Consider the following 21,248-nt stretch of genomic DNA (forward strand, 5'->3'; position numbering starts at 1 on the left):
GACTCTCATTCTGACGGCACCCATTCACTGCAGAGCATCCATTGCTGAGACATTTCTCCAAATCTGATGAAGAAACAAACTCTTCCTGATCTCGAATGATCTGTGGGTGAGTAAATGTCCAGCAAATGTTCATTTTTGGGTGAACTATTCCTTTAAACAGACACGTGATACCTCAAAATCATGCTGGTTGTTGAGAAAATGACATTTCTAACTAATGAAACGTATAATTTTCCCCTGGAAAATGATTTAAATCCTCCAACCATATCTATGGACTTGGACCTTATTTGGTTTGAGGTGGTTAGCAACACCCTAGCAACCACTTAAAACACGTTATAATCATAATTGGCAAATACTGGAAAATTAACTACTTTGTGGCGTTCACAGAAAATATAAAAATCTAGTTTTTCCCAGACAGAACATTGATTTTTTGCTTATAAGCAAGTTTATTACAAGCAAAAATATACATAATTATATATATATATATATATATATATATATATATATATATATATATATATATATATATATATATATATATATACACACACACACACACGAGACAATTCAATAACTTGAAAGTTAAAAAAAGAAATACAGTAAAGTTGAACAGGCTTTTGTTCTACAAGAAACGTTTTTTTAAAGAATCATCAAAGACAAGATAACAACAAGAAACAGTTTCACTAAAGACTTTCTTTATGCAATGCAACTGTTTATGCAATGCAGTGATCCTTTTCCTTTTACTCCAAAAACATTCATTAAAGCTGCAAGCAACTGCTTCTGTTCAAACAGAACTCATATATGATTGATCTTCAAGCTGATGGTTCTGTTGTGTCAAGAACTTACTGATGGCTGGCTCAAACACCAAAAGCTGCGACACTGGCTTTTACTCCCTCTTGGGTTTGGCTGTGAGGAGATGCACGAATCCTGGCACCAGCACCATGACCACCTGCGGCACGATGCTGTATTTGAGAAAGAAGAGCGAGTAGAAGAGAAGAGGAGGAGCGGTGGCCACGGGGAAGCTGTTGATGTAGTGGAGGGCTATGGATGAGAGGGCCAGACAGAGGGTCCTGGGAACCCAAGGAAGAGTCCATCCTCCGGGCTTCCAGTACTGAGCGAGTCCCAGACCCAGCAGAACCCCGGCGTCACGGCTCAGAGAGGAGAAGGGTGCCGTGTCCATACGGATCCACTCGGAGCGAGAACACCATCTTTTAGCCAGCGGGATGGACCTGTGGGTCACAGCATACCACACACAAGTCCTGGTTAGATTACTTACAGCTGATCACAAATTACTTGACAAACACTGTAGTTAGGAAAGTAATCTATTGGATTACACGTGTATTCAGATTGCTTTTGAACTCATCAGATTTGAGCAGTACGTTTTTAAATGTTTTTTTTAAGAATTATCTTCTGCTCACCAAGCCTGCATTTATTTGATCCAAAATACAGTAAAAACAGTGAAATATTTTTACAATTTAAAACAGCTGTTTTCTATGTGAATATGTGTTAAACTGTCATTTATTCCTGTGATCTGCAGCTGTATTTTCAGCATCATTACTCCAGTCTTCAGTGTCACATGATCTTCAGAAATCATAATAATATACTGATTTACTGCTCAAGAAACATGTCTGATTATTATTATTATCAATATTTAAAACAGTTGAGTACATTTTTTTTCAGGATTGTTTGATGAATAGAAAGATCCAAAGATCAGCATTTATCTGAAATAAAACTAAGTTTTTGAATGGTATAATGGTGTATAGTGTACAAAATAGAGTCAGTATAATTTGTTTTTTTTTGTTTTTTTTGGGTGGGGGTGGGGGGGAGGTATAGAAATTAATACTTTTATTTAGTAAGGATGCATTAAATTGACCAAAAGTGATGATAAAGACATTTATAATGTTACAAAATATTTCTATTTCAGATAAATGCTGTTCTTCTGAACTTTCTCTTCATCAAAGTAACTAACTAAAACTATTTTATCATGAAATCATGAAAAAATTCTACTCGGGCGTTTTCAACATAATAATAATAAATATTTCTTGAGCAGTAAATCAGTATATTATAATGATTTCTGAAGGATCATGTGACACTGAAGACTGCAGTAATGATGCTGAAAATACAGCTTTTGAAAACAAATAGAAATAGAAAGCAGTTATTTAAATAGTAAAAATATTTCTCAATATTACTGCTTTTGCTGTATTTTGGATCAAATAAATACAGGCTTGTTGAGCAGAAGAGAATTCTTTCAAAAAAAAAAAATCTTGAAAACTTTTGACTGGTTGTGTAAATAAAGACATTTACAATAATCCTTCAAAATCAAACATTTTATATATATTAATTTCATAAACCAAGTTATCCTGATTGCACTTAATTAGTTACTATCTAGCACTGGTAATGCAAATATGCAATGTATATGTGATATTTTGAGGCCTAATATGATATAATTAGTGGTCAGCTGATTATTCCCTGGTCCATACCTGATGCCTGTGATATTGGCTAATACCATTTAATAACAATTGAGAAAATTAAATAAATGTAAATTTGTATATAACATTGTACCCACCAAGAGAGATCAACCCCAATCTTTTGCAGGGCTCCGTGCATTAGAAGAGCTCCAAAGAGCAAAGCCAAGCTACAGCGAAAGAAGAAGTGCAGAGAGCGGTGTTCAGGCACTGACCGCTTCAGAAAAACCCCCAGCAACACCCCTGAGGAGAAAGCACATGAAGATAAAACATACATAATAATAATATTAATAATAATTAAATAATATCATACTAATTTCTGACCTGTCAGAAGACCTGCAATGACTTGATGTGGGAAGTGAGCCAAGATGAAGATTCGAGAAAGGCCTACACATCCCAAAAATACAGCATACAACAGATACGGTACTGCAGCTACTATCTTACTGTAAGAGAGAGATAGTTTAGTTAGTCTTACATACCAATAACCAGTGTTGGGGGAAGTTACTTTTAAAAGAAATGTATAACAATATTGCGTTACTCCCTAAAAAAGTGCGTAATTATGTTACTTAGTAACTTTTTATGGAAAGTAATGCGTTGTGTTACTTTTGAGTTACTTTTTAAATCTGGACAGGGTTTGCTTGTTTGTTTTAAATATAAAAAGTTCTTCTTTTACAAATATAAAGCCCTTTCACACCAAAAGTGAAATGAATATGCCTCAATACAGTATGCTGTACAGTAGAGGACGCCGCTCAAACTAATCACATGAAGAATATGACGCAGGAGAAGAAAGTTCAACAATATTAAAAAATTAAACACAAATGTGTCATTTATGCTTACTAGTTTGGTTGAATTGGATCATTGAAGGTCAGCAGCAAAGACAATAGTTAATAAAATGGGATTAAATATATAAATTATATTTGTCTTATTTAACATGTTTAATTATTGCAGGATTGTATAATATTCTGAGTTTGAGTTTGTCTGTTTTTATTGATTTTCAGGAACACTGAATGTGTTTTAGTGCAGGTGAGATGAGTAAATACATGTTGATATTTAGTCTAGAACTATTACGTAACTCGTGTTACTTGTAATGCATTACCCCCAACACTGTGAATAACTAAGGTTGCTATCTGATGAGAAGCTAATTAAACCCAGACCTGCCGGTGCGCTTGTGAAGGCAGGAGGCCAGTGAAGAGACGATGACCCACCAGACAGCAGCGCTGACCATGGCGTGACCCGACGGACTGCCTGAGAGAGTTATAAATGGTTAGTTAGAAGTATAAAGTGGTGTATAATAAGGAGGTTTATTCTGCTGCTGTACCTGGGCCGGTCTCACAGGTCGACGGGAACTGCTGGACTTTTGGTGGGTTTTTAGAAAACAGTCCAGACTCTCCGATCCACCAGTAAGGCCTCTCGCCAAACAGGATCCTAACAGAAAACACCATTCACAACTCATTAAAACTAATATTTTATTCCTACACGAGATCATGTGACTGAAATCTAAAATAACTTCAAAATATAAGGTTTTGCCCAATTGTCAGCAAGACGTGTTAATAATCAAAAATCTAATAGTACAATTTAGTGTGATCACTTATAGTTTTATATATATTAATAAGTACAGGTCAGAATAAGTATGAGGTTTAATTTTTTAAGAGTAAAACAGAGGAAGGAAGACTAGCTGGGAGCATAAGACAGAGTGAAGTAAAAAGATGTGGACTAATTTCTTTGTCACACACACACACATACACACACACACTCACAGACACACACACACACACACACACACACACAGACACACACACACACACACACACACACAGACACACACACACACACACACACACACAGACATACACACAGACACACACACACACACACACACATACACACACACACACACACACACACAGACATACACACACACACACACACACACACACACACACATACACACACACACACACACACACAGACATACACACACACTCACAGACACACACACACACACACACACACACACACACAGACACACACACACACACACACACACACAGACATACACACACACACACACACACACACAGACATACACACACACACAGACAGACACACACTCACACACACAGTTCATTTCAGGAGTTCACAGAAGTAGTTCAGTAAAGTTTAAGTCTAGTCTTAAGTCTAATATTTTGTTGTTCAAATTTTTTGTATGCCTAATAACTAACCAAAACGTGGTTGTTACTTGTTCTTTTACTAGTCTTTGTATTTTTATATTATGTTCACAAATAAAATAAAGAAATTGCAATATGATGTTATACAATTTTTTTTATTATTCCAGTTTAATGAATGTTGCAACTGTAACTGTGGACTGACCTGCTAGGGGTCAGTTGCAACATTTCACTTTGTCTGTTGAAGATTAAATTGTACATATATTATCATATGTATGCATGTAACAGCAATGTGGGTGGGTATCTGACAGATGTGGGTTTAATATATTAAAATTTTGGCTTTCCACAAAAAATTGCCTCTGAGAAACTGAAGGAAATATAAAAAGTGTTGCAACCGTCCCCACTCTCCCCTACATGGAAGAGTTTCTAATCGGACAGCTATCTGATCAGTAAAGTGCATGCCTGGTCATAGAGCCGTTTCACTGCTTCATTAGTGAGTGCTCGTTACACTAATAAACCCTTTTTGATATTATGAATGATTCTTAGCCTAAAGGTCCTTGTACACTGAATCCAAAATTTTCGTATGCGTTTTTGTTCATATTCATCATCCTTATATCAAAAGGCTTGCTACGGATGCAAAAACACAGAAAATCGAACCTGGTCCTATTTTTTTATGACGGCTTTATGATTTTTTTTTACACTGCACATTTGCTCTTACTGACACTGTGTGTTTTCTTTGTTTGTTATAATGAGAAGCAGGGGCACCTGCAGGATTTCTTCCAAGGACGCACAGAGTTTTTCCTTTGGGAGGACCAGTGAGAGCAGAACGAATGCGTCACGTTTTATAATCAACAAAATGGTAAAGAGCATGCTCACAGAAAACTAAGCAGCGTTGGATGAAGTGGACTAGAGCCCTACGTGGGCCTTAAATAGGCTATAGGCCCTAGCCCGGCCCTTGTCCGACAGCTTATCAGAAGTCTCAGCCCGAGACTGGAGCCAGTCTTCCCATCGTTCAGAACTGTAAAGGGTCTTTTATTTGTGTGCGCTCACAATATCAACAAAACGTTGTGCTTTTATTAAATAAATAGGAAAAGAGAGGATGCACTTTCTGCCTAGAAGTGCTTCACAATGATGAAATGAAACTCAGCCAATTGCCTCACAGATATGATCAAAAATATTTATCTATAGAAAGCTTTAAATTAATACTTTAAAACGAAATAACTCAAATCCAAAATAGAAACTCTTTCATTATGTAATCCATAAAGATGCATTTCTCTCTAAAGGCATGCACGTCCAATGAGGAGATAGGGAGTCATTTCTTTCTTCACCATAAATGATGGATCTCTAAAATATAAAAATAAAGCCTAAAACTGCCTCGATTATCATTTGCGTTTTATTTTATAATTCTATACAATTAAAAAATAAAACTCAAATTATAATGGCATAGGCTATATGTAAAACTTTGTCCTGTAATTGTATAGCTGCTTATATTTTCTGATTTTGATGTTGCTCCGTTCTGAATGCCTTAAAATTTAAAGGATTTGCTGCAACGCAATTTTGTCTGATATGTGAATTATTTATTTTTTAATGCATGCAGCAAACGCTTTAAAACTTTTCACTATAATTTTTACGGGTAGCTTGAATGTAAAACATTGTCATGAATTCGTTGTATTCCCATTTGTAAAATAGCCTAATTAATTGTTGTAGGCTAACCTGATCTCATGATGAAGGTGCGTAATGCGTATTTTGTTTATATGCAGATATTGACTTTGGCGTGCAAAAGACTGATAAATTCATAATTAATGGCATGATGTACAGCAGAACAGCTGCAGGTGCCACTGAAGAGAAGATTCATTCACCAACATGCTATTATTTAGCAGTTTGTACATTCCAGAAAATCCTCTTCTCTTCTTATTCTCTAAAAAAAAATGTATTTCCATCGATCTGATTGGGTGGGCAAGCTGTCAATCTGAGTGGGCCGGCCCACCCGTGACTCCGCCCCTGATATATATATAGAGAGAGCGCGAGAGAGAATAGATCTCGGTTTGCTTCAGTTCATCCCAAGATGCAAAGCAAATCGTTTCGTACCATTTGAGAAGCAGATTGATCCACTCTGAGAGCGCAGCAGCCCAGAGCACCGCGATGCCCGAGCGCCGGTGAGTGTGGAACACCGCGGGGAAGAGCAGCAGCACCGCGGCTTTAGGGTCTCCGAGATGCGACGCGAGCAGCCAGAGCTCCTCATAACCTCCTGCGCTCCTCTGCAGCGCCTCCGCCGCCAGCACACCTCCGCGGTGAACGCTCTCCATCAGCCGCTGCTCATCCATCCAGAGAACAGACTCCGCTGATCAGAGACACATCACACTGAACACGGTGCCGTGACGGGGGCCGCGGAGGGACAAACTAAACTAACGCGTTCTGTAAATAACAACACTTGAATGTAGTCCTGATATTTCCTTATATTTGTTAGTCGTAATATTGATCTAGTACTTGTGGGGAATATATATATACACACACATACACTCACCTAAAGGATTATTAGGAACACCATACTAATACTGTGTTTGACCCCCTTTCGCCTTCAGAACTGCCTTAATTCTACGTGGCATTGATTCAACAAGGTGCTGAAAGCATTCTTTAGAAATGTTGGCCCATATTGATAGGATAGCATCTTGCAGTTGATGGAGATTTGTGGGATGCACATCCAGGGCACGAATCTCCCGTTCCACCACATCCCAAAGATGCTCTATTGGGTTGAGATCTGGTGACTGTGGGGGCCATTTTAGTACAGTGAACTCATTGTCATGTTCAAGAAACCAATTTGAAATGATTCGAGCTTTGTGACACGGTGCATTATCCTGCTGGAAGTAGCCATCAGAGGATGGGTACATGGTGGTCATAAAGGGATGGACATGGTCAGAAACAATGCTCAGGTAGGCCGTGGCATTTAAACGATGCCCAATTGGCACTAAGGGGCCTAAAGTGTGCCAAGAAAACATCCCCCACACCATTACACCACCACCACCACCAGCAGCCTGCACAGTGGTAACAAGGCATGATGGATCCATGTTCTCATTCTGTTTACGCCAAATTCTGACTCTACCATCTGAATGTCTCAACAGAAATCGAGACTCATCAGACCAGGCAACATTTTTCCAGTCTTCAACCGTCCAATTTTGGTGAGCTCGTGCAAATAGTAGCCTCTTTTTCCTATTTGTAGTGGAGATGAGTGGTACCCGGTGGGGTCTTCTGCTGTTGTAGCCCATCCGCCTCAAGGTTGTGCGTGTTGGGGCTTCACAAATGCTTTGCTGCATACCTCGGTTGTAACGAGTGGTTATTTCAGTCAAAGTTGCTCTTCTATCAGCTTGAATCAGTCGGCCCATTCTCCTCTGACCTCTAGCATCAACAAGGCATTTTCGCCCACAGGACTGCCGCATACTGGATGTTTTTCCCTTTTCACACCATTCTTTGTAAACCCTAGAAATGGTTGTGCGTGAAAATCCCAGTAACTGAGCAGATTGTGAAATACTCAGACCGGCCCGTCTGGCACCAACAACCATGCCACGCTCAAAATTGCTTAAATCACCTTTCTTTCCCATTCTGACATTCAGTTTGGAGTTCAGGAGATTGTCTTGACCAGGACCACACCCCTAAATGCATTGAAGCAACTGCCATGTGATTGGTTGTTTAGATAATTGCATTAATGAGAAATTGAACAGGTGTTCCTAATAATCCTTCAGGTGAGTGTATATAGGAGAGAGCTGAGAGTCAGGCAGACTGGAGGGGAAAAGAAAAGTAGAGAAAGATAAAGAAAGCCTCCGCGTTTTTGGGGAAGTTAGGAGCCTCCTGATCCTCTTGTTCTATACAATATATAATAATATACTCTACAATATATAATATAACTGCTCAAATATCAGAAGGTGCTGCAATAATAAATTGGGCCAGTAGTGGATATATCCATACCGTATGTTATAATGTACTGATGTTAACAAATCATTTGAAGATACATATTATTATTATTATTATGTTTTTTATATTTATTTATTGCCTTTCTCTGTCTCATTTTGAATGTACTTTAAAATGGACATGACAAAATATTAATAAATCAATTATTTAATTCATTTATATATATGTGTGTATGACAAATGATTAATTCATTTATTTATTTGAAAATAAACATTTATTTAGAATCCTATGATATTTTACTTTTCAAAGTATCCAAACTTTTCTGAAAAACAAAATTATTTTTAAATGAATTAATGTTTTCAATTATTTTTGAATAAGTACATTTTTAATTACTTACTTTACTTTTAGTCATTTAGCAGATGCTTTTATCCAAAGTGACTTACAAATAAGAAAAAGTAACACACATTAAGAAAAATCTATACACACATTTAAGAAAATACAGAAATTAAATAAAATTGACAAATGCACACAACATTTCAATTACTTAGAATAAATAAATAAATATTATTAAGATGCGCCTTGAACCCCTTTTTAATCGTGAAAATACAAAATAAGAAACTTATGGAAATGATAAAAAAAAATAAAATAAACATCCGAAGGCTTTTCAAACTCATGTAACTGGACAAATGTTAACTTTTTGTTGTTGTTGTTTTGTTATATAGACCTATCTGTTTATTCTGTATTTATACTGTTTAATATATTATATTATATTATATATTCTCTACTCAGTACATTTTGTTCTATGTTTGACTCTCGAGCCTCTTTCCTGTCAGCTGACGTGCGTCTGCGTCACGACGTTCACGCTGTTGCGTGCGTCTACGTAAAGCTGGCAATAGCGCTCTGGTTTCCCTGGCGGAGAAGATGGCGGCTCCGGGACCGGGGGAGTATTTCAGCGTCGGGAGTCACGTCTCTTGCCTCACTTGTCTCGGCCAGCGTTTGCAGGGAGAGGTGGTGGCTTTCGATTATTCGTCCAAGATGTTGACTTTGAGTATCCTTTCTTCCTCGAGCATGTGTGTTAAACGGCCGCTCCGCGAGCGTGTTTGTGCTAGTGGCCTCATTCAGTGTCCGTCCTCGCTTCAGTTACTCTCCGTGCTGTGTTTGGACACGATCCGCTGTGTTTATCGTGTGGGGTTTTCTGAGCTAAGCTGGTTTGATGTGGGGTTGATCGCTGAAAGCGTGTCGGAGAAGTGTTGTTTGTGGTTAGCGTGTTGATTAGCATGTCTTCGCGATAGCCTGAATAAGCTAATGTCTTTAGCGCGCTAAGCTAACCTCTTTCCACAGCAGCTCTCACAGAATATAAACCTTGATTTATCTCCTCAAGTGTTACTTGGTAAGTAAGATACGCTTGTTTTTATCCTAACACATGAGGTATCTGGCTGCTGTTCTCAGATCAGTAATATCGGACGGAGCAATGCTCATATTCCTCTAGTTTATACAAATACGGGCGTTTGCGAGGTCTAAAATGGGAAAAGTGACTGCTCAAATTCTATTCACTGTATATTTAATGTATAAAATAGATCACCAAACAGGTTTTTGCATGAAAAACGAAGTTTCTGTTATCCAGCCTGTTTCTAGCAGATATTTCTGGACATGCTGTTGGTGATTGTGTTTGGAAGGCACTGCCTATATAACATGTCTTTAAGGTTTTACCCCTATATAGTATTTTGATGCATGTTCTGTATCATATTTGATACATCAGGCTTTTATGGCTCCTACAGTGACCTTAAACTTATCCTCAAGGACTTAAAAACACCTCAGAGGCCCAAACTGAGTAAAAATCTGTAACAGATGCTGATATTTATGACAAAATAATCTTGTACTGTAAATCGATGAGATCTTTATAACAGATTACTTGCGTAAAATGATAAAAAAAAAAGTGGACATTTTTTACAATTGCACTAAACGGCGTTCTACTTTTTATATAAGTATATCATTCAGATGACCGAAGGCATGTGGTAGATTGTGTGTGACATGTTTTGATCATGAAGTCTTATAAATCAATGCATGTCAAATATAACACGATATGCTTTGAGTTCAGGATAGGTAGATTGCGAAGCATCATCTGGGGAATGTGTGTGAGTTCTTCAAGCGTCTGATGTTGATTTGTTTGTACTGATAAATGAATTAGTCTGCTTTTCACACCATCATGATTTCATCTCTCTGTAAATCACATGCATTTAAGCGTGACCTTTGATGCTTTGACGTGTTCAGCCAGTCACTTTTTCCCCCATCTTGTGTTTTGTACACTTGCTCAACCAATTATTCATGTTGGTTTAATTACAGTTTCACTTTCTGTATTCACTTGTTGCTCATTTTATATGTCTGGGTCTTAAAATAACAGCCGTCTGAACTTCTAGGGATAGATCATTATTTACTCCTACCCGTAAGACCTTCGTTCATCTTCAGAACACAAATTAAGATTTGATGGAATCCGAGAGCTCTCTGAGCCTCTATAGACAGCAAGGATCCTAACACCATCAAGGCTCAGAAACATAGCAAATACATCGTTAAAATAATCCATGTGACATCAGCGGTTCAACTGTAATTTTACAAAGATGCGAGAATACTTTGAGCACAAAGAGAACAAAAATAATGACTTTATTCAATAATTTGTCTCCTCCACCATATACCGCCATTTTTAGAGAGTATCTCACATGTTGCAAATGTTGATGTGAGGAGACAAATAGTTGAATAAAGTCGTTATTTTTGTTTCCTTTGCACATAAATGATTCTCGTAGCTTTGTAAAATTACGGTTGAACCGCTGATGTCACATGGATTATTTTAACGATGTATTTGCTATGTTTCTGAGCCTTGATGGTGTTAGGATCCTTGCTGTCTATGGAGGCTCAGAGAGCTCTCGGATTTCATCAAATCTTAATTTGTGTTCTGAAGATGAACGAAGGTCTTACGGGTTTGGAACGACATGATGGTGAATAATTAATGACAGAATTGTTATTTTTGGGTGAACTATCCCTTTGTCTTTGCTGTGTAGCACACAGGTGTGCCAGTACCTGCTTTCCATGATTAGTAAAACTAATTTCCCAAACGAGTTTTCAACATCTACCCATGTCTTTAAGTAAAAGAATGTTAGCATGATCATCTCTGGATATCTTGTTTTGGTTTCTCCTTAACCCTTCTCCTCCCAGAATGTCCTTCCTCCAGTGGTAAGCCCAACCTCAGTGACGTAATCTTGGTTAACTTAGCCTATGTTTCAGACGTGGATGTTATTAATGACCGCACTGAGACTCCTCCTCCTCTAGCGTCCTTGAATATTAGCAAGGTAAGATCACATTTAACACTTCACAATCAACTAAAAACACTTGTCAGCTAATCAGAATTCATCTGACTTTAATGAATGCTAATATAGTTATAGTTAATGTTATTGTTGTGAATGTGCCTTTACTCAACTTTCTCTTTTTATTTGGATACAAACCAAAAGATGAGATCATTCTTGACTAAGTCTGGCATTAGTACAAAAACGTGACATTTTCAAAACAGACTCAAAAAAACAGAGGCCGATATTATGAAACAGATCGTGCTGACCAGCAATAAGAATTTACTGGAATATTCATTTATTTTGTATAAAAAAACAGTAATTGTTAAAGTAAAATGCATGGTGAGCTCCAAACTCCATGTCACACTTTGTAAATCATTTATCAGTATCAAAACAAACCGATATATCTTGGTATGGTACAGATAATAATGATGTTGCACTTGTCTTTTATTGTATTGTTTTCTTTCTGTAAAACTGGATAATTGAGCCACATTCCGTGGTGCTGTGATAATAGACGACATATGCACACCTGTGAAAATGTCAATTAGGGATGCACTCATATGAAAATGTTGGCCAATATCGATAATTCTTTATATATGAAAGCCGATATGTTGGCCGATAAATCTAAATCCAAATTTTTGTATAACTTTTGGGAGCCTGATTACAAAGTCTCACCATTAAAAGCCCTATTACCCACTTTCTTTAGCCCCAAAAATGTAAATTAAATAAAAAAGCTTTATAAGTAATACAATATGAATTATAAAAACAACGCTCTGAAACACAGGTGCAAAAAATTCCATAAATTATTTTACTGTAATGTTCTGAATATAATTTTATGTAGCCTTTATGACATACTTGCCCTGCACAAGTTGAAATTAACTGTATTTTACATTTTCAAAGTGATTCCAATCATATTTCAGGCAATTAAAAACCATCATGGTGAACAATGCGAATCTGAAGTGTTTCAGAAGGAAATATTATGCATTTATCAGCTTTAATCAGCCAAATTGTCTTATCGGTTCGATAACAAGAACAGTAAAAATGAACATTTATCGGCCGATACTGCTGTGGTGGCCAATATATCGTGCATCCATAAGGTCTATTTCATTTTTATGTGAATTTTAAGTGAAGTTTAGTTTCAGTTGTTTGCTGCAAAGTATGTTTTTTCCGTTACTAATTGGGGTGTAAGAAAATATCGATACACGTGAGTATCGCAATATTTTGTTAGGCGATACTGTATCAATTCTCCAAAACGGAATATCGATATTTAAAAAAAAAAAAAAAAAAATCATACAAGATTCATGGCAGTTGTTTAGTTTTGAGTTCATATCCCGACTGCTAGATATCAGTCTTCATCTCTGAACTTAAACAGTGACAGGAAATACTAGCATTTACTCATACTGCACAAAAAGTGGTTCAATGTTGAATGTTATAGGGGCTGATTATTGCAAATGCAGATCCCAGTGTGTTCTGGTTTAACTATTTTTATTTATTTTTTGATAAGGTTTGCATATGGTGGTGTTCTTAATGACCGCTTTCCTAAAAAATATATATCCTGTTCCTAAAAAAAGAAATATCGCCTTAATGCTTACAGTATCGCAATAGATCGTATCACGACTCCTGTATCGTGGTGCGTATTGTATCGCCAGATTCTTGCCAATACACAGCCCTAGTTACTAATATCATTAATAGCCACGCATCTTTATCTACCACGGAAAACATGTTATTGCCAATTTTACGTCAGTTTATACGCAGTTTATATGTTCTCTTTTTCATATTAATCCTCTTGTTTTCTCATAGTGGCTTGTAAAAACGCTTTGAATATCTTGTACCAGATGAACACGTGACAGTAAACAATCCATTATGCAGAAAGTCTGTCAGTTTTGGCTTATTTTGACATCCTTTTTTTCCACAGCTTGCCAGTCGGGCAAGGACAGAAAAGGAAGACAAGTTGTCCCAAGCCTATGCAATCAGTGCTGGGGTGTCAGTTGAGGGCCAGCAATTATTCCAGACTATACACAAAACGTAAGATTTGCAAACTTTATATACATTGTGAAAACGAATGCATTGAATACTTTTGTCTTATGATTAAAAGCATGTGAGATGAAGACTACAGTCAGATCTGTAGCCTGAAAGTTGTTTTCGTCTACATTCAACAAAGTGGTCCTCCTTCGTGGGGTTTGCCATGATGATCGAATTAAAGTACAATGTCAAGTTGTGATTTCAACTAAAGTGAGAAATCAAGCCTAAACATTCAAGCATAAAATGTGTTTCTGTCTTCATTTGATCGTTTAGAGGGTGTTGTTCACGGGTGGTGTGCCTGTCTTGAGTTTGTTTGATCTCTTTGTTTTCCAGCATCAAAGACTGTAAATGGCAGGAGAAGAACATCATTGTTATGGATGACGTCGTAATCTCACCACCATACCAGGTGGAGAACTGCAAAGGCAAAGAGGGAAGTGCTCTAAGTCATATACGCAAAATTGTGAGTATCTTTAATGCTGTTTATTTCAGCAGTGCTTTAATACATCTCTTCCAGTGGCATCTGTAGGTTTAACAAGATGGACAATATTAAAAAAGGCAGCAGTCATTTTTACGTTCAGTCTCAATGTGAAATTGAAAGGTTGACCTTTTGTTTCTTGCTTTAGTTCATTTTGATGAATCTGTATTGATTCTTGAATCCCAAGATCAGTCTTTTAATCTGTTTTCAGTTGACATTAACAAAACTTCACTAAACATTATTTGTTTGTTTTTTCTTAACAACTGTTTATTGAATTTTCTTCTGGGAACAATATTATAAAACAAAGCAGTTGTGCAAATTTAGAACCCATCCCACTCCCTGGTAGACTTTTAATGATATAATTTAGTTATTCTGCTCCTATTTGCTGAAATATAAACATTTAAACAGTGGCTGTCATAACATGACAAATTTATTCAAACATACAATAAATGACTCCATTAGCAGGTTAAGTAAAATATAATGAATATGTAATCAAGTCAAGTTCAAGTTGAGCTTTGTCATTCTGCTACATGTGGGGACATACAGTGGAACGAAATGTCGTGCCTCGCAGGACCACGGTGCTACATAAATACAGACATACAACAATGAAGTAAAAAACACTAAGCCTATACACAACTAACCTACTGACAGATTTAACTAAGTATACTATATATACGTATTTACCCTATACAAACTAAAAAATAGAAGATGAATACAAACTATACGAATGCTTCACAGATACTGTACATGTGCAAAGAGAGACATTTTGAGTCAGCAGCTGGTTGGGGAACAGTGCAGGATGATTTGTAGTGCATGAGCATGTAAACATACATATATTGCGGAGTCTTTTGTGGGATTGTGTTCACGCAGCAGTGTGTGTAAAGTGTCTAGTGCACATAGAGGAGAGTGTGTTACTACAGGTGGTTTGTACAGGCCCACTCACCTGTGTGTAGCACACTTCCAATTGCACAAAAAAGTTCCATACAGTTTTTTTTCTTTGGTGTGGTAAGGTTTGGGGTGGGGGGTGGTCCATGTTTCAGGAGGTAGGGGTTTGCATGGGGTTTCGGGGGGGGCCGGGGTGGTTTGAGTTCAGGGCTCTCACAGCCTGGGGGAAAAAGCTGTTGAGCAGTCTGGCGGAGCGGGTTGTGATGCTCCGGTACCGTCTTCCTGATGGTAGGAGCTGGAAGAGACTGTGGGAGGGATGGGTGGAGTCCTTCACGATGCTGTTGGTTTTGCTGGAGCATCGTGTATGGAAAATGTCCAGGATGGAGGGGAGAGGGGCACCGATGATCTTTGTAGCTGTGTTCACTGTCCGCTGGAGGGTCTTGCGGTCAGCAGCACTGCAGTTCCCGTACCAGACAGTGATGCAGCTGGTCAGCACACTCTGAATGGTGCCCCTGTAGAATGTGGTGAGGATGGGTGGAGGGAGACTTGCTCTTTTCAGCCGGCGGAGAAAGTGTAGGCGCCGTTGTGCCTTTTTGGAGAGTGACATGGTGTTGGTGGTCCAGGTGATGTGCACCCCCAGGAATTTAGTGCTGCTGACTCTCTCCACAGTCGAGCTGTCGAACGGAGTTTCTCCTGAAGTCCATCACAACCTCCTTTGTCTTCCCCACATTGAGGGACAGATTGTTAGTGCCACACCATTCAGCCAGCTGTGCCACTTCCTTTCTGTAGTGCGTTTCATCGTTGTTGCTGATGAGACCTACCACTGTTGTCACCAGCAAACTTGATGTGGTTGGAGCTGAACTTGGCAGTGCAGTCGTGGGTCAGCAGCGTGAAGAGCAGCGGGCTGAGCACACAGCCTTGTGGAGCACCTGTGCTCAGTGTTGTAGTGCTCGAGGTGTTGTGGCCGACACGGACTGACTGAGGTCTTTCAGTTAGAAAGTCCAGGATCCAATTACAAAGGGAATTGTTAAGGCCCAGCAGGTTTAGCTTATTTATGAGCTGTTGTGGGATTATTGTGTTGAATGCCGAGCTGAAGTCAATGAACAGCATTCTAACATAGGAGTCTTTATTTTCTAGGTGGGTAAGAGCCAGGTGGAGGGTGGAGGAAATTGCACCGTCTGTAGAGTGGTTTGGACGGTATGCAAACTGGAGCGGGTCGAGTGTGTTGGGGAGGCTGGTTTTGATGTTGTGCATGACTAGCCTCTCAAAGCACTTCATCATGACTGGAGTCAGTGCTATGGGACGGTAGTCATTGAGACAGGACACAGGTGATTTCTTTGGTACCGGTATGATTGTTGTGGATTTGAGACGTGGGGATGACTGCCTGGCTCAGCGAGGTGTTGAAGATATCTGTTAGGACATCTGTCAGCTGTGCAGCACAGTCTCTCAGAACACGGCCAGGTATGTTGTCAGGACCCACAGTCTTGCGTGGGTTAATCCTAGATAGGGTCTTCCTTACGTCGGCTGGAGACAGACAGAGCGCCCGGTCGTTGGGAGTTGTGGGCAGTTTTTGTGCGTGTGTCATCATTTCAAACTGTGAATAAAAGTGGTTGAGTGCATTGGGGAGGGATGTGTCCTCATCACAGGCCTGTGGCGGGGGCTTGTAGTCAGTGATGGTCTGAATGGCTTGCCACAGGCTCTGTGTGTCTCTGCTGTCTGTGAAGTGATTGTTTTTGTTTTTTTTTTGAGCATATGACCTTTTTGACAGATTGGCTCTTGCTGTTTTGAGGGCTGCTTTATCTCCTGATCTGAATGCTTCATCTCTGGTCTTTAGCAGCCCACGATCCTCTGCTGTCATCCATGGCTTCTGGTTTTCACGTGTGGTGATGGTCTTGGTGACTGTCACATCATCAGTGCACTTTTTGATGTAAGCAGTCACAGTTTCAGTGTACTCATGCAGGTCTGTGTGGTTGTTGTAGGTGGCTGCCTCTTTAAACAGGTTCCAGTCTGTGTCCTGGAAGCAGTCCTGCAGTACTGAGGTGGCATTTTCTGGCCTTACTGTGATCTGCTTTTGAACCGGTTTGGCGAGTTTGAGAAGTGGTCTATATGCTGGGATTAGCATAACAGTGATGTGATCTGAGTACCCGAGGTGGGGGCGGGGTTCAGCCTTGTAAGAGTTCTTTACTGTTGTGTAAACAAAGTCCAGTGTGTTGTTTCCCCTTGTTGCAAAGTTCACATGTTGGTAGAACTTTGGTAAAACTGTCTTTAGGTTTGCGTGTTTGTTAGTACCAACTGACTCATGCATTAGTTGATAGATTTTATTTCCTTGAGAGAATTTGGCATGTAGTCTACTGTACCTGATGTATATATGTATGTGTGTGTATATATATATATATATATATATATATATATATATATATATATATATATATATATATATATATATATATATATATACATACATACACACACACACACACACACACACACACACACACACACACACACACACACACACACAGATATAGAGAGAGAGAGAGGTAGGTACATCTCAAAAAATTTGAATATGGTGGAAAACTTAATTTCTTTTGTAACCTATTTCAAAAAGTGAAACTTTCATATATTTTACATTCATAACATGTAAAGTAAGACATTTCAAAAGTGTTTTTGTTTTAATTTTGATGATTAGAGCTTACAGCTCATGAAAGTTAAAATCAGTATCTCAATATATTAGAATATTTATATTTGACTTTCATTAAATGACCATCTCTACAGTATAAATTCGGGGTATCTCTTGTTCTTTGAAACCACAATAATGGAGAAGACTGCTGACTTGGCAATGATCCAGAAGATGAATATTGACGTCCTCCACAAAGAGGATAAGTCACAGAGGGTCATTACTGAAAGCTGTGGCTGTTTACAGAGTGCTGTATCAAAGCATATTAAATGAAAAGTTGACTGGAAGGAAGAAATTGGGTAGGAAAAGGTGCACAAGCAACAAGGATGACCGCAAGCTTGAGAATACTGTCAAGCAAAGCCGATTCAAACACTCGTGAGAGCTTCACAAGGAGTGGACTGAAGCTGGAGTCAGTGCATCAAGAGTCTCCACGCTCAGACGTCTTCAGGAAAAGAGCTACCAAGCCACTTCTGAACCAGAGACAACATCAGAAGAGTCTTACCTGGGCTGTGGAGAAAAATAACTGGACTGTTGCTCAGTGCTCCAAAGTCCTCTTTTCAGATAAATTTAAATGTTTGCATTTCATGGGAAATGCTTTGCATTTCATTGGAAATCAATGTCTGGAGGAAGAGAGGAGAGGCACAGAAGCTGCTTGAAGTCCAGTGTGAAGTTTCTGAAGTCAGAGATGATTTGGGGAGCCGTGACGTCTGCTGGTGTTGGACCACTGTGTTTTATCAAGTCCAGAGTCAATGCAGCCGTCTACCAGGAGATTTTGGAGCACTTTATGTTTCCATCTGCTGACAAGCTTTATGGAGATGCTGATTTCATTTTCCAGCAGGACTTGGCACCTGCCCACACTGCCAAAAACACTTCCAAGTGCTCTGCTGACCATGATATTACTGTGCTTGATTGGCCAGCCAACATGCCTGACCTGAAGCCCATATGGAATCTATGGGATATTTTCAACAGAAAGATGAGAAACAGTGGATCCAACAATCCAGACGAGCTGAAGACTCAGTAGTGCCTCAGCAGAGCCACAGGCTGATCTCATGCCGTTCCTCACTGATGCTGGAGTTTGTGCTAAACGAGCCCCGACCAAGTATTGAGTACAGAGATGAACATACTTTAAAGATCTTGAACTTTTCTGCTTTGAAAATCCTTTTTTTGATTGATCTTAGGAAATATTCTAATATTTTGAGATACTGGATTTTGACTTTCATGAGCTGTAAGCTCTAATCATCAAAATTACTTTTGACAATTTAACAACTTTTGTTTTTCACGATATTCAAATTTTTTGGGATGTACCTGTATTATATCGATATCGAATTGGTAATCGAATCGATTTGCAAGCTTGAATGAGAATCGAATCGTGAAATTTGTCAAAACCCGGCCCTAGTACATACTGACAAATGTAAAACAATAAAAAAAATTCTAGGTGCATAGCTTTTTTTTTTTTTTTTTTCTTTCAACAGTGGTGTAAAAAAACCAACTTCTTGTATATAAAGCAGTTGACATGTTTCTGCTGTGCTTGGTGCATCCTCCTATACACAGCTGTCATATTGATCTCCTGCGATGACTGACTGGCTTTTCTCTTTCCTTTCAGGTTGAGAAACATTTTAAAGATGTGGAAAGCCAGAAGTCGATGCAGCGCACACAAGCACAGCAAACACAGAAGGACTCGTCTTTATCCTCCTGAGTGGGGGGTATGGCTCATCTGGGGAGGGCACCATGGGCATCAAGGGCCTAAGATCTGGTGCAAGCCAGCGCTCTTCTCCCGCTCTGCGGCGTCGTCCGAGGGCGGATGCACCAAGGGCCTAGGGTCTGGAAGATCAACAAAAGAAACACAAACAAAAAACATTTAAAAAAAAAAAAAGCAAAAATGTTTTAAGAAAAAAACACGAGAGAGAGAGTTCATTCTAAATTAGACTTTATAAAGATAATTTAAAACACCAACCATCAAACAAACCATAGTTTCTTTGACTAACTTAGTGTCTTATCCCCTCTCTGCCCCTTCTTCCTCCTCCTGTTTCATCTGAAATAGCTTTTCATATTTTCTTCTCTTACATCCCTCCTTCGCCTTCTATTCCATTTTGTCAAAAAAAGAAAAAAAAACAAACCAGTCAGAAAAGCCTGTTAGCTTTTACTTTTTATGCTTTTTTCTTTCTTTTGGCTGTTTGTTCTACGATTGTCTGTCTGTTCTGTATTTTAAACTAAATGTGACTTCAGATGCCACGCGTTACAAAGGACGTTTTCTAAAATAAAAGTAACAAAAATTCTGACTGTAATGCTGTACTTTCAGTTGCTTTTTCACAAACTTTGAACACACTGCTTGCAAAAAGGAGTTAGAAAATGTTTAATTGCTGAAAGACCCGAGTTGTTTTGCAAAAAACACATTGGGTAAACTTCTAATGGGAGATTCTTTGATCGATTAACTCAACATGGGCTGTTTTCAGAATCTATTTTACGCTGTATGTACTTTATATTGAACATGGCATGCATCTGTTCTGCGTTCAAACCAGTATAACAGTGCATCTTAGCATTGCACTTCTAATGTGAAGTATGAACCAGAAGTTTATTCTCTTGTGGCATGTTTCTTTTTATAGAAATCAGAAAGAAATGTGATTCTAGGTGTCTGTGTAATTATTATAATAAGGTTATATACTGGTCACATATATAAAACATCTCTAGCTACAGACTTGGGTTAATTACACAGGTTTTCGGTGCATTATTTATCACTACTATGAAGGTTTTGACTTCCCTCGACTCTATGGCAGTGTCAAAGGTCTTGATTGTTCTTGAATAATTAAGGATAAAGGTTGAAATGTTACTGTAACTAATACACATTGTTCCATTCACACGGCTGGCACCCGTTTCCATCTTTAAACCTACACCTCGAAGACTGAACACAGTGTAAGGTGCTCCTTAGGGTTTCTCTTGAGATCTTCAGAGGAGAACTGTAAGACTACACGCCCTGCTTCTAAATTGATGGTACATAATGAATATTTCATTGAACGAACCAAGTACTCTTGTTTCTTGAGTGATGCATTGTGCTTTGAGGATAAATCAAGTCAGTGTCATAGAGACTTAAATGCAGGGTTGCTTGTGAGAGGCTCCCCATCCAGGTGTGTTTCTTTAGTGAAGCAAGAACCAAGGGTGCAGGTGAATCCGATAGAGAGGAAATATGAATCATCCATGTGACTATATTCATGAAGACTGTGGTAAGTACAATTAGAGCTGTAATTTGTCTATTACTGTAAGGCATGCATGAATTCCTTCACAGATCCATGCACATCTGTCCAGGAAGAAAGTTGACCAACATAAAAG

At 38.7% G+C, this 21,248-nt stretch overlaps 2 protein-coding genes across 3 annotated transcripts; one reads left to right on the forward strand and one right to left on the reverse strand.

Moving 5' to 3' along the window:
- Positions 1-730: 730 nt before the first annotated feature.
- Positions 731-6,933, reverse strand: g6pc3 (glucose-6-phosphatase catalytic subunit 3; the record flags this gene model as incomplete). The annotated part of the gene is made up of 6 exons (XM_079397645.1): positions 731-1,226; positions 2,564-2,705; positions 2,787-2,905; positions 3,617-3,707; positions 3,781-3,887; positions 6,716-6,933. 6 exons carry the CDS (start codon positions 6,931-6,933, stop codon positions 884-886), a joined length of 1,020 nt encoding a protein of 339 aa, XP_079253771.1. The 3' UTR covers positions 731-883.
- lsm12b (LSM12 homolog b) lies at positions 6,638-20,543 on the forward strand. 2 transcript variants are annotated; one of them, XM_079397647.1, is made up of 6 exons: positions 6,638-7,044; positions 9,364-9,578; positions 11,738-11,871; positions 13,781-13,890; positions 14,221-14,347; positions 19,528-20,543. In XM_079397647.1, exons 2-6 carry the CDS (start codon positions 9,452-9,454, stop codon positions 19,618-19,620), a joined length of 591 nt encoding a protein of 196 aa, XP_079253773.1. In that variant the 5' UTR covers positions 6,638-7,044; positions 9,364-9,451; the 3' UTR covers positions 19,621-20,543. The 2 variants fall into 2 exon arrangements, with proteins under 2 accessions (XP_079253773.1, XP_079253774.1); XM_079397648.1 differs by having other exon boundaries at positions 6,643-6,997.
- The last annotated feature ends 705 nt before the right edge of the window (positions 20,544-21,248 follow it).

This window comes from Barbus barbus (genome assembly GCF_936440315.1).
Source record: "Barbus barbus genome assembly, chromosome: 38".
NCBI classification, from domain to species: Eukaryota; Metazoa; Chordata; class Actinopteri; order Cypriniformes; family Cyprinidae; genus Barbus; species Barbus barbus.

What these genes read in the sequence shown, in the direction of transcription:
- lsm12b (XM_079397647.1), top strand. Translation starts at nt 9,452, where the DNA reads ATGGCGGCTCCGGGACCGGGGGAGTATTTCAGCGTCGGGAGTCACGTC. An exon ending in GTCCAAGATGTTGACTTTGA is followed by an intron (nt 9,579 to 11,737) that starts GTATCCTTTCTT and finishes TTCTCCTCCCAG; the next exon opens with AATGTCCTTCCTCCAGTGGT. An exon ending in CGTCCTTGAATATTAGCAAG is followed by an intron (nt 11,872 to 13,780) that starts GTAAGATCACAT and finishes TTTTTTCCACAG; the next exon opens with CTTGCCAGTCGGGCAAGGAC.